We start from the raw sequence: 12,009 nt of genomic DNA, 5'->3' as shown, positions 1-12,009 counted from the left end.
ACTTCACTCATATGAGGACTTTAAGAGACAAAACAGATGAACATAGGGAAGGGAAACAAAAATAATCTAAAAACAGGGAGGGGGACAAAACAGAAGAGACTCATAAATATGGAAAACAAACTGAGGGTTACGGGAGGGGTTGTGGGAGGGGGGATGGGCTAAATGGGTAAGGGGCACTAAGGAATCTACTCCTGAAATCATTGTTGCACTATATGCTAACTAATTTGGATGTAAATTTTAAAAAATAAAAAATAAAACAAGGTAAAAAATAAACAAAAAATAAGCAAAAAACCAAATGAATGAATAAACAACAACAAAAAAGAGAAAACACTTGTAAATATGGAGAACAAACTGGGGATATGGACAAAATGAGTGAAAAGGTTTAAGAGGTACAAACTTGCAGTTATAAAATAAATAAGTCACCAGATGAAAAGTACAGCATAGGGAATATAGTCAATAACACTGTAATACACTTATTGTGGTGAGCATTTCATAATGTATATAATTGATCACTGTGTTGCACACCTGAAACTAATTTAATATTACATGATCTATATATACTTCAATAAAAGAGATAATTGAGGGGCACCCAGGTGGCTCAGTCAGTTAAGCATCTGACTTCAGCTCAGGTCATGATCTCATAGTCTGTGATTTCAGGCCCCACATCAGGCTCTGTGTCTACAGCTCAGAGCCTGGAGCCTGCTTCAGATTCTGTGTCTCCCTCTCTCTCTGCCCCTCCCCCACTTGCACTCTGTCTCTCTCAAAAATAAAAAAATAAAAAAAGATAATTGACTATTTAAACAAAAAAAATAATATGGTGTGCTAAAAGTAAAATGTATGAAAACAACAGCACAAAGGTCAGGAGGGGAACAATGGAAGTACACTATTTATTGTAAGGTTCTTATACTATTCATGAAATCATATCATATCATTTGAAGATAGACTGTGATAAGTTAAACATGAACACTACAAACCATTAAACAGCTACTAAAATAACAAAACCTGAGTTGTAACTATTTATCCCCCCACCAAAAAATAATAAAACGTACTAAATCAACCCAAGAGCAGGAAGAAAAAGAAAAAGAAACAAAGAACAGATGGGATACATAGAAAAGAGTAGACAGTAGCTTTAAATGTAATCATATAAATAATTACATTAACTATAAATGGTGCAATCACCTAATTAAAAGATAGAGTGGTCATACTGGATAAAAAAGCAAAAGCCAACTATATGCTGTCTATAAGATTCATCTTCAATACAAAGATATAAGTAGGTTAAAAATATGGAAGAAATTATGCTTTGCTAACACTAATCAAACGAAACCTTGAGTGGCTATATTTACTATAGGACAAAGTCAATTTCAAAGCAAAGATATTACCAGGGATAAATGAGGTTATTCCATTGTGATAGAAATGTCAACTAATAGAAAAGACATAACTTACAAATTTATGTATCTGATAATAGAACTTCCAAAAGTATTAAGGAGAATAGGAAAGAGGGACACATAAGTACACAATTAGAGTTGGAGATTTCAATATCCCTCTCTCAATAATTGACAAAAAATATATAGAAAATGAGTAATGATACATCAGACTTGAAAAATACAACCAACCTACTTGACCTAGTTGACATTTATAGAATACTCCACACCAAATCAGCAGACTACATATTTTTTTGCAAGTGGGCACATAATATTTATCAAAATAGACCATATTCTCATCTATTACCAGAATTCATTGGCTATAAAACAAGCCTCAATAAATTTAAAAGGATTTCAGTCATCCAACATATTGTTCTGTGACCACAATGGAATTAAATAACAAATTAACAACAGATCTGTAAAATCTCCAAATATTTAGAAACTAACCAATACACTCCTAAGGAACCCTATTGCTCAAATAAGTCAAAATGGATATTAAAAACTATTTTGTACCGACTGAAACTGAAAACACATGTCAACATGTGGGATGTTGCTCATATAGTATTCATCTTCCCCAGTGTCCACTTTTAAGAAACTAGAAAAAGAAAAGGAAATTCATCACTGAGTAAGGAGAGAAAATGGAATGATAAAGATCAAAGCAGAAATTTTTAAAAAGGAAAACAAAAATAGAGAAGTCAGTGTAATGAAAAGGCACTTTTTAGAGAAGATAAGTAAAACTGATAAACTTCTGGCCAGATTTATCAAGAAAAGACAAGAGAAGACACAAGTTATCAATATCAAAAATGAGAGGAATGACATCACTACAATTCTACAGATACTAAAAGGATAATAAGGGAATATTATAAAATACTTTATGTCAACAACTTCAAGATGAAATAGATTCCCTGAAAGACATGAACTACTCCAAAAAATAAGTATGTAATTAAAGTAGCACTATTACAAAAATAAAATCTGTAGTTTAACACTTTCTCACAAAGAAAGCTTCAAGCCCACATGGCTTCACTGGTGAATTCTAGCAAACATTTAAGGAAAACATAATGCCAATTCTGCACAAACTGTCCTAGAGAATTGAAGAGAGGGGACTACTTCCCAACTCAATTTTAAGGCCAACATTCACCTTATGAAAAATAGATCAAGACATTAGAAGAAAGGATAGATAGAAGATCTCATATACTGCTGGCTGGAATGCAAAATGGTACATCCACTTTAGAAAACAGGTAAGCAGTTTCTTAAACAGTTAAATATACACTTAGCATATGGTGTAGCAATCCTGCCATTAGGTATTTTACCACCTCCCCCCCTCCCCCAATGAAAACATATGCTCATACGAAGACCTGCATGTAAGTGTTTTAAGCAACTTTATTCATAAAGGCCAAAAAGCTAGAAACAACTCAAATGCCCATTAACTGATGAACGCATAAACAAACTGGTATATCCTCACAACTGCAATACTACTCGGCGATAAAAAGAAAATGAACTACTGACATGTGCAAAAACATGGATGAGTCTCTGGGGTGCCTGGTGAGCTGGGTTCAAGGCTGCACTGGGGCTCTGTGCTGAAGCTCAGAGCCTGGAGCCTGCTTCAGATTCTGTGTCTCCCTCTCTCTCTGCCCCTCCCCAACTTGCACTCTGTCTCTCACTCTCTCTCTCTCTCTCTCAAAAATAAACACTATAAAAAATTTAGAATAGCATCATTAATATATCCTCAGAGGTAAACAGTACATCTAATAAAAAGAACCAACTCAAGATTATATGAATGAAAAGTATTATCATTAGTAAAAAACTCAGTCTATGAGCAGCAGAAATGGTCGTTGAATAAATTAGAAAACTTGAGGGGCGCCTGGGTGGCTCAGTCGGTTAAGCGGCCGACTTCAGCTCAGGTCATGATCTCGCGGTCCGTGAGTTCGAGCCCTGCGTGGGGCTCTGTGCCGACAGCTCAGAGCCTGGAGCCTGTTTCAGATTCTGTGTCTCCCTCTCTCTGACCCTCCCCCGTTCATGCTCTGTCTCTCTCTGTTTCAAAAATAAATAAACGTTAAAAAAAAAATTAACACAGAATTGCAATCGGTAGAGGTTGAGTTGGGATATGGAAGGGGAAACACCTTTCCTCAGAGCTACTGACTTCAAAGTTCTGGACCAAGAAGGACCTTAGAATGCAGTTAGTTTTTTTTTGTTGTTGTTTTGTTTTTTTTTGTGTGTGTGTTCATATTTGGAGAGAATATACTCACAGTTTCTCAGCCCAACGGTATCCCTTCCATACATTTTTATCAATGTAAGAAATAGAGTTTCCTTGGAAATTTCTGTGAAAAAACACAGTTCAGATCCTTGAATAGGTAGGAAAGGAATGAACGGAATAAATAAGAGAATCACTGGCAACCCTGTGGGGAATATTCCAATGCAGTAAATGCCAACTTTCTACTTTCCACAACTATCAGCATCCCAGGTGGTGCAATTAATAAAGAGCTAGCGTGGGGCCACTGGCACAAACAAGGCAGCTCCTTAGAACCTGAACGTCCTATTTGTTCCATTCCTTGGGTAGATAATGCCTGTTCATTACTCTGGAGGTAAGTATTTTTTCCCCCCAAATCACTGATGTGTCTAAAATGGTTCCTTCCACAAATCAATGAGAAAATAATAATTCAACGAAAAAAATGGTAAAAAATTTACCATTATCAGCAAACAAATGTAAAGAAGCCCTCTACTGAAACCTCTCTAGGTGTTAGAAGGATAAGGGAAGTTAGAAATTAGAATAACTAACACGGAAAGATTTCTTAGACATATTGCATAGGGAAAAGCAACAAATCACTGGGCAAGGAATTAAAAAGTATCCCCTCATTAGGAAATTAGGAAAAAATGCAAAGGAAAGAGATGGGAAGGAAGGACACACACCAAAAAGGTGACAGGAGTTATCTTATGAGTGGTAGGGAGGGTGGGGTGGGATTTTCACGTTTTATCCTCTATACCTGTGATATTAAAAACAAAAAAAAGTATCTATGATAATTCATGTATCCATGAATTACACATGTTTAAAAGAAGCTATTAAATGCCTGAGGTTCAGTTTCAACCGCTAACCCTGCGTATGACTTTGAACCTTTACCTGTAGTTTTGTCCTCTTCCCTCAGCAACAGCTTACCTGGTCAGTTTATATACACATTTTTTTCAGGGGAGTCAGGAATAAATTCAAAACAGATACCCATCTGCCCATGTGCCTGGTGGACATTTCCAGTCAACCTGAAGCCTTCTGGTTGCTCTATGTTCCCTGGTAAAAGATGCCTCAACTTCCATCATTCTCCTTATCTGGGACAGAAGTTTCAGAGTAATATGTGAGTTTTCTCTTTCCAGTGCACACCCCACCCGCGACTGTCCTCAGTTAGTCTATCTTGTCACTTCCTCCTTTGCAGTGCTCTCAAGGCTTTTCTTTCTACTCTTTTCAGCCACTCTGATTCGGCCCCTTGTTACTTTACTCCTAGGTTTTGTTAGAACATTCTATCTGGTCTCGCTGGATCAAGCTCTCCTCTCCAGATCGCCCTATATGGGGAACTGAAAATAATCCTCGTTTCAATGGTCTGTATCTCATGCTTGAAAACTTTCAATGGCCCTCTGTAACTCAGAATGTAACGTTCAAACCTCTTTGGCTGATAGTCAAGGTTTCTCGTAATTGGATCTTTAACTGCTTAACCTAATTCTTTTTTTTTTAATGTTTATTTATTTTTGAGACAGACAGAGACAGAGCATGAATGGGGGAGGGGCAGAGAGAGAGGGAGACACAGAATCGGAAGCAGGCTCCAGGCTCTGAGCCGTCAACCCAGAGCCTGACGCGGGGCTCGAACGCACGAACTGTGAGATCGTGACCTGGGCTGAAGTCGGACACTCAACCGACTGAGCCACCCAGGCGCCCCTAACCTAATTCTTAATTCCTGATCATTCCTGCAGCCATGCCTTTGCCTAGACTTATACCCATTTTTTCTCTATTTAACACATCAGAGCCACTCTTTAAGTCTCAGCTAAAGTGTTAGCTTATCCATGCAGCTCTCCCTGACCTCCATACTCCACTGAGTACAGAGTCTGCTGAATTCCAACACCCATGGTACCTCTTTTAGTACTTAATTACATGCCACCTCCCTTTTTATGACCATTTCCTTTCTTCCCACCTGTCATTTCATGTTCTGAAGACGATTGCATCCTAGTGTGGCGCCCATCGTACATACTCTTGGGTTGGGCCCAAACTGAGTACTGTATGTGGAAGGCCGGGGGCCAAAGATGAGGTCTGGGGAATCAAAATAATAACAGCTAACACTCATATTTTGCCAGGCACTGATCCAAGTGCTTCATATGTATTACCTCATCTAGATCTCACAATAATCCCATGAGATGGTAGCTATCATAATTTCCATTTCACAGAAAAGGAAACTGAGTCACAAAGTTAATAGATGACAGACCTCGGCCCAAATGCAGGCAATCTAGTTCCAGAATCTCTACTCTTCACTACTCTGTTGTATCCTATTATAGAGGATGGAGCGAAAATGGGAGAGTAGAGGTTAAGGAATGAAATAATGGGGCTAAAAATTGGATAAGGAAAAAGAATAAGGACAATTACAAGTAAAAGATTGGAGAAGGGCGAACAGTAGTAAAAAGGAAAATGAAGATAAGGGATAGTTGACAAAGAAAAGGTAAAAACAGAAAGTGAGTCAACGTGGTTGGGGAGATGAGGAAGGCCCAGGACGACACTGAGGAAGAGACTGCCATGTCAAGCAGGAGGCAGAGAACAAACAAGTAAAGGCGATTCTTACAAGATGGTGAAGGTGCCGTTGTAGGTGTCGGGCTCCGGCACGGGCACTCTGCGGAGCCTCTGCTGTAGGCTGAGACCAACACATGACAGTGTCTCATCTTTGCAGGTACAGCACTCACATATTTTGCGGTCTGTGGTGGCATTCTGTTCTGGTTGCCAAGTTAAAGTTGTGTATGCCTTTTCTGAGGTATAGTTTACACAATGCACCACAGAATGTTGAGTTGTTGGAGGAAAACCTGTCTCAAATGACTCTGGTTGCTGACTTACAGGAATTTCTAGGTCCATAGGTGGAACCGTGACTTCAGTCAGGTTTCGATGTTGACTCTGAACCTGTTCTGGATGTGCAAGTGTCACCTCAAGGTCCTTTGGGGGAGGAGTTGTAGTCTTCTTCAGGGTTGTCGAATGTTCAGCCTCTGCAATAGGTTCTGGAGTTACAGTAAGCTCCACATGACGAAATGGGATGATGGGTGATGCTGGATGCTGACCTTGATCCTTACTTGGAGTTGGAACTGTCACTTCCTGCTCGAATGGATATTGAACTACAACCTCCTTAGGTGGCTCTGGAGGCTGAGTTGGGGTGTCTCGCATGGTAGGAGAAGGTTCAGTCTCCACACTGGATCCTGCAGTTACAGTAAGTTCCAGGTCCATAGGTGGAACTGTGACTTCAGTCAGGTTTGGATGCTGACTCTGAACCTGCTCTGGATGTGCAAGTGTCACCTCCAGGTCCTTTGGAGGACGAGCTGTAGTCTCCTTCATGGGTGTAGAATGTTCAGCCTCTGTAGTAGGTCCTGGAGTTATGGTAAGCCCCAAGTCCACATGATGAGCTGTGACACTGGGCAATGTTGGTTGCTGACCTTGATCCTTACTTGGAGTAGGAACTGTCACTTCCTGTTGGGATGGATACGGAACAACCTCCTTAGGTGGCTCTGGAGGCTGGGTTGGGGTCTCTTGCATGGTTAGAGCAGGTTCAGTGTCTGTAGTGGATTCTGGAGTTATGGGAAGCCCTGGGTCCAAAGGTTTAACTGTGACTTTAGTTAAGGTTGGATGCTGAATGTGCTCTGAATGTGGAAATGTCACCTCAAGGTCCTCTGGAGGAGTGTTAGTCTGCTGCAGGGCTGAGGGATGTTTAACATCCGTAGTGGGTTCTGGAGTTACAGTAAGCACCAAGTCCAAAGGCTGAACTCTTACATTCGGCAACCACAGACGCTGAGCTTGATCCTGATCTGGTGTTGGAACTGCTGCCTCTTGATATACTGGAGCTTGAGCTACAAGTTCCTTAGGCGGCTCTGGAGGCTGGTCTGGGGTCTGTTGAGTTTTGGCCTTATTCAAGGGTGAAGGCTGAACCTGAACCTGCTCTAGATGTGCAAATGTTACCTCAAGGTCCTCTGGAGGAGCTGTAGTTTTCTTCAGGGCTGTAGAAGCTTTAACCTCCATAGTGGGTTCTGGAGTTATGGTAAGCTCTAGGTCCAAAGGCTGAACTGTTACCTTAGGTGACAATGGATGACGAGCTTGATCCAGACCTGGAGTTGGAACTGTCACCTCCCGAAACAGTGGAGGCTGAACTACAACCTCCTTAGGTGGCCCTGAAGGGTGACCTGGGATCTCTTGCGTGGTTGAAGTTTCAACCTCTGTAGCGGGTTCTGGAGTTATGGTCAGTTCCGGGTCTAAAGGCTGAACTCTGGCTTCAGTCAAATTTGGATGCTGAGCCTGGACCTGCTCTGGATGTGGAGGTGTCACCTCAGTGTCCTCTGGAGGAGCTATAGTCTGCTGCATGATTGTAGAATGCTCAGCCTCCACAGGAGGTTCTGGAGTTACAGTAAGCTCCAGGTCAGCAGGCTGAACAGTAACATTGGGCAAGTTTGGATGCTGAGCTTGCTCTTGTCCTAGCGGTGGAACTGTCACCTCATTATGGACTGGAGGTTGTGCTACAACCTCCTCAGGTGGCTCTGGAGGCTGAACGGGGGCCTCCTGCTGGGCTGGAGGAGTTTCTGCCTCCTTAGAGGGCTCCGGAGGTTGAGTTGGAGACTGCTGCAGAATTGGAGATGGTTCTACCTTCTCAGGGGCCTCTGAAGGCTGAGCTTGTACCTCCTGTTGTGTTAGAGAAGGTTCTATCTCCTTAAGTGGCTCGAGAGGTAGAGATAGGGTTTCCTGCTGGACTGGAGATGGTGCCACCTTCTCAGGAGGCTCTCAAGGCTGAGGTGGGGCCTCCTGCTGTGTGGAAGGTTCTACCTCCTTAGGGGGCTCAGGGGATACAACTGGGGCTTCCTGCTGAGTTGGAAAAGATTCTGCCTCATTACCGGGCTCTGAAGGCTGAACTGGGGCCTCCTGAGGTGTGGGAGAAGGTTCCACCTCCTTAGGGGGCTCAGGGGATATAGCTGGGGACTCCTGGAGGACTGGAAACTGAGCTGGGGCCACCTGCTGGGTTGGAGACTCTGCCTCATTAGGGGGCTCTGAAGGCTGAGCTGGGGCCTCCTGCAGTGTGGGAGAAGGTTCTACCTCCTTAGGGGGCTCAGGAGATACAGCTGGGGCCTGCTGGGGGACAGGAGACTGAACCAGGGCCTCCTGCGGGGTTGGAGAAGATTCTGCCTCATTAGGGGGCTCTGAAGGCTGAGCTGGGACTTCCTGCTGAACTGGAGATGGTTCTACCTTCTCAGGAGGCTCTGAAAGCTGAGCTGGGGCCTCCTGTGGTGTGGGAGAAGGTTCTACCTCCTTAGGGGGCTCAGGAGATACAGCTGGGGCCAGCTGGGGGACTACAGACTGAGCTGGGGCCTCCTGTTGGCCTGAAGCAGGTTCCACAGCCTTAGGGGGGGTCTGGAGTCTGAGCTAGGACCTCTTGTTGGCCTGGAGAAGACTCATCTTCAGGGGACTCTGGAGACTGGGAAAGACGCTTGGACTGAGCTGGAGAAAATTCAACTTGCTCAGGGGGAATAGGAGATTGAGCAGGGACATCCTGCTGCACTGGAAGATGTTTAACCTCCTTAGTTGCCTGGGGACTTATGAAAATCCTCAGATCCACAGGTTTAACTGTGATATTAGGCAACACTGGATGCTGAGCTTCACCTGGACCTGGAGGTGAGAATGTCACCTCATGCTGTACTGGAGACTGAGCTACAACATCTGTAGAGGACCCTGGAGGCTGAGCTGGATGCTCATACTGAACTGGAAAAGACTCGACCCCCTCATTGGGCTTTGGTTGCTGAGCTGGGACCTCTTGCTGGATTGGAGAAGGTTCTCTACTTGCAACAGGCACTTGAGGCAGACCTGAGCTCTCCTGCTGGCTTGGAGAAAGTTCAATTTCCTCAGGAAAATCTTCAGGTGGAGTTGAGACTTCGTGCTGGACTGGAGAAGATTCAACATTTTCAGGGGGCGCTGGATGCTGATGTGGGACCTCCTGCTGGGTTGGAGAAGGTTCAACTTCTCCAGGATATTCTGGATACTGAACTGGGGTCTCCTGCTGTGTTGGAAGTTTCTCCTGTGTGGTAGATTCTGGAGATTGCGTTGGAGTCTCCTGTTGAACTGGCAAAGATTCAACCTCAGGGGACTGTGGAGGCAGAGTTGGGGCTTCATGCTGGGTTTCAAAAGGTTCCACATTAAGAGGCACTGAGGGCTGAGCTCTAGTCTCGTGCTGAACTGGAGAAGGTCCCACCTCTGTAGTGGGTTCTGCAGTCATGGTAAGCTGCATATCTGGAGGTTTCAAACTGACATTGGGCAGGTTTAAATGTTGATCACGGTAGTGACCTGGAGGTGAAACTGTCATCTTATGATGCCATAGAGGTTGAGCTGGGTGCTCCTGCTGGGTTGGAGAAGGTTCCCCCTCCCTGGAAGGCAGCTCTGGAGGCTGAGCTGGTTGCTCTTGCAGGGTTGCAGAAGATTCTATCTCCCCTGGAGACTGAGCTGGAGTCTCCTGCTGGGTTGAAGATTCTGCCTCATTAAGGAGCTCTGCAAGCTGAGCTGAGACCTCCTCCTGGGTTGGAGAAAGTTCAGCTTCTCCAAAAGGGTCTGGAAGCTGAGCTGTGGGTTCCTGTTTGCTTAGAGAAGGCTTAGCTTCCTCACGAGGCACTGAAGGCTGAGCTGGGGTCTCCTGCTGCCTTAGAGAAGGATCAATCACCCCAGGAGGCTCGGAATGCTGACTTGGGGTCTCCCACTCACTTGAAGGCTCAACCTCCTCTGGAGGCTTACCCGAGGTCTCTTGCTGGGTTAGAGAAAGTTCTGCTTCCTCAGTATGTTCAAGAGGCTGAGGTGGGGCCTCTTGCTGGGCTATAGAAGATTCAACATCTTTATCAGGCCCTGGAGTTGTGGTAAGTTCCACATCTAAAGGCTTACTTGTAACCCTGGGAAACATTGAATAATCCCAACCTGGCATTGGAACCACACCTGGGAGCCTTTGATGCTGGGTTAGCTGGTCATTCAGATCCTCATCTGGCCCTGAGGGTAGTCCTCCAACGGAATCCGTGTCCAGGAATGGAACCAAAGTCTCCGTCAACTCCTTAGGCGGGGCCAACATCTGGGCTGGAGCAGAGGACCCCAGGTAATTAAAGCCCCCCAGCCCAGCTGGGGGTGTAAGCGCCTGGGGCGATTCGGGTGGGGGATCAGAGGAGCGCGAAGACCAGGGCTCAGCCGCCTCCAGGGGGTCGGAGGTCAGCTGGGCAGGGTCCAGGGCCCACTCTGGAGGCTGAGCTGCCTGGACCAGCAGCCACAACGGTTGCCACATGAGGACAAGCAGTGGGGCCAACAGGCGCAGCCGGGACATGACTTGCGGAGGCTCCGGGGCGCAGCGACCCAGGCGAGTGGGGTACTGGCGCTGGGAACTGAGCGGGAGCCAAACCATTATGGCAGCCCCGTGATGCGCGCGCGCACTGTTAGCAACTGCGCGCCCCTCCCCCGCCCACGTCCCACCCTTTATTTATTGACGTCTTTATTGACGCCACCTTTATTAGCTCCCTGGAGATGGGCTCCGCACCACCAGAGCGGGCCCTTTTCCCAGAATCACTTGGGGCCCAGGCCTCCCTCCACCCTGCAAAGGCCACCACTCCCCTCCCCCCCCCCCCCCCCCCCGTCCCTTTGGAGGAATGGGGCGCCCAGGTGGCTCAGTTGGTTGAGCGGCTGACTTTGGCTCAGGTCATGGTCTCACCATTCATGGCTTCGGCCCCGCATTGGGCTCTGTGCTGACAGCTCAGAGCCTGGAGCCTGCTTCAGATCCTATGTCTCCCTCTCTGCCCCTCCCCTGCTTGTACTCTCTCTCTCTTGTTCTCTCTTCAAAATAAACATTAAAAAAGATGTTTTTTGAGGAATAAATGCTTATTGTTGTTTTTTTTTTAATTTTTTTTTTCAACGTTTATTTATTTTTGGGACAGAGAGACACAGAGCATGAACGGGGGAGGAGCAGAGAGAGAGGGAGACACAGAATCGGAAACAGGCTCCAGGCTCTGAGCCATCAGCCCAGAGTCTGTTGCGGGGCTCAACTCACGGACCGCGAGATCGTGACCTGGCTGAGGTCGGACGCTTAACTGACTGCGCCACCCAGGCGCCCCGCTTATTGTTGTTTTAAAAAAATTTTTTTAAATGTTTATTTTGGAGAGAGCAAGAGACAGAGACATAGAGTGCGAGTGGAGGAGTGGCAGAGAGGGTCATAATCTCGTGCTTCATGGGTTGGAGCCCCGCATCGGGCTCTGTGCTGACAGCTCCGAGCCTGGAGCCTGCTTCAGATTCTGCGTCTCCCTTTCTCTCTGCCCCTCCCCAGCTCACGCTCTTTCTCACTCTCAAAAGTGCAGGGACTGACGT

The 12,009-nt window shown here is 45.5% G+C and overlaps 1 protein-coding gene across 4 annotated transcripts; it reads right to left on the bottom strand.

Annotated features, from left to right (window-relative positions):
• Window positions 1–4,356: 4,356 nt before the first annotated feature.
• LOC106989851 (leucine-rich repeat-containing protein 37A3-like) lies at window positions 4,357–11,129 on the bottom strand. 4 transcript variants are annotated; one of them, XM_053214012.1, is made up of 4 exons: window positions 8,991–11,129; window positions 7,083–8,426; window positions 5,343–6,713; window positions 4,357–5,118 (listed from the first exon to the last, which is right to left on the bottom strand). In XM_053214012.1, exon 1 carries the CDS (start codon window positions 11,054–11,056, stop codon window positions 9,029–9,031), a length of 2,028 nt encoding a protein of 675 aa, XP_053069987.1. In that variant the 5' UTR covers window positions 11,057–11,129; the 3' UTR covers window positions 4,357–5,118; window positions 5,343–6,713; window positions 7,083–8,426; window positions 8,991–9,028. The 4 variants fall into 4 exon arrangements, with proteins under 4 accessions (XP_053069987.1, XP_053069986.1, XP_053069988.1 ...); XM_053214011.1 differs by having other exon boundaries at window positions 5,343–7,305; window positions 7,966–8,426; XM_053214013.1 differs by having other exon boundaries at window positions 5,343–8,724; window positions 8,935–11,129.
• Between the last annotated feature and the right edge of the window lie 880 nt (window positions 11,130–12,009).

This window comes from Acinonyx jubatus, unplaced genomic scaffold (genome assembly GCF_027475565.1).
Source record: "Acinonyx jubatus isolate Ajub_Pintada_27869175 unplaced genomic scaffold, VMU_Ajub_asm_v1.0 scaffold_118, whole genome shotgun sequence".
In the NCBI taxonomy this organism is placed as follows: Eukaryota; Metazoa; Chordata; class Mammalia; order Carnivora; family Felidae; genus Acinonyx; species Acinonyx jubatus.
This window is presented reverse-complemented; position numbering and strand designations above follow the sequence as displayed.

Excerpts from the sequence above, each read along its gene's own strand:
- LOC106989851 (XM_053214013.1), bottom strand. The coding sequence starts at position 11,056 with ATGGTTTGGCTCCCGCTCAGTTCCCAGCGCCAGTACCCCACTCGCCTG.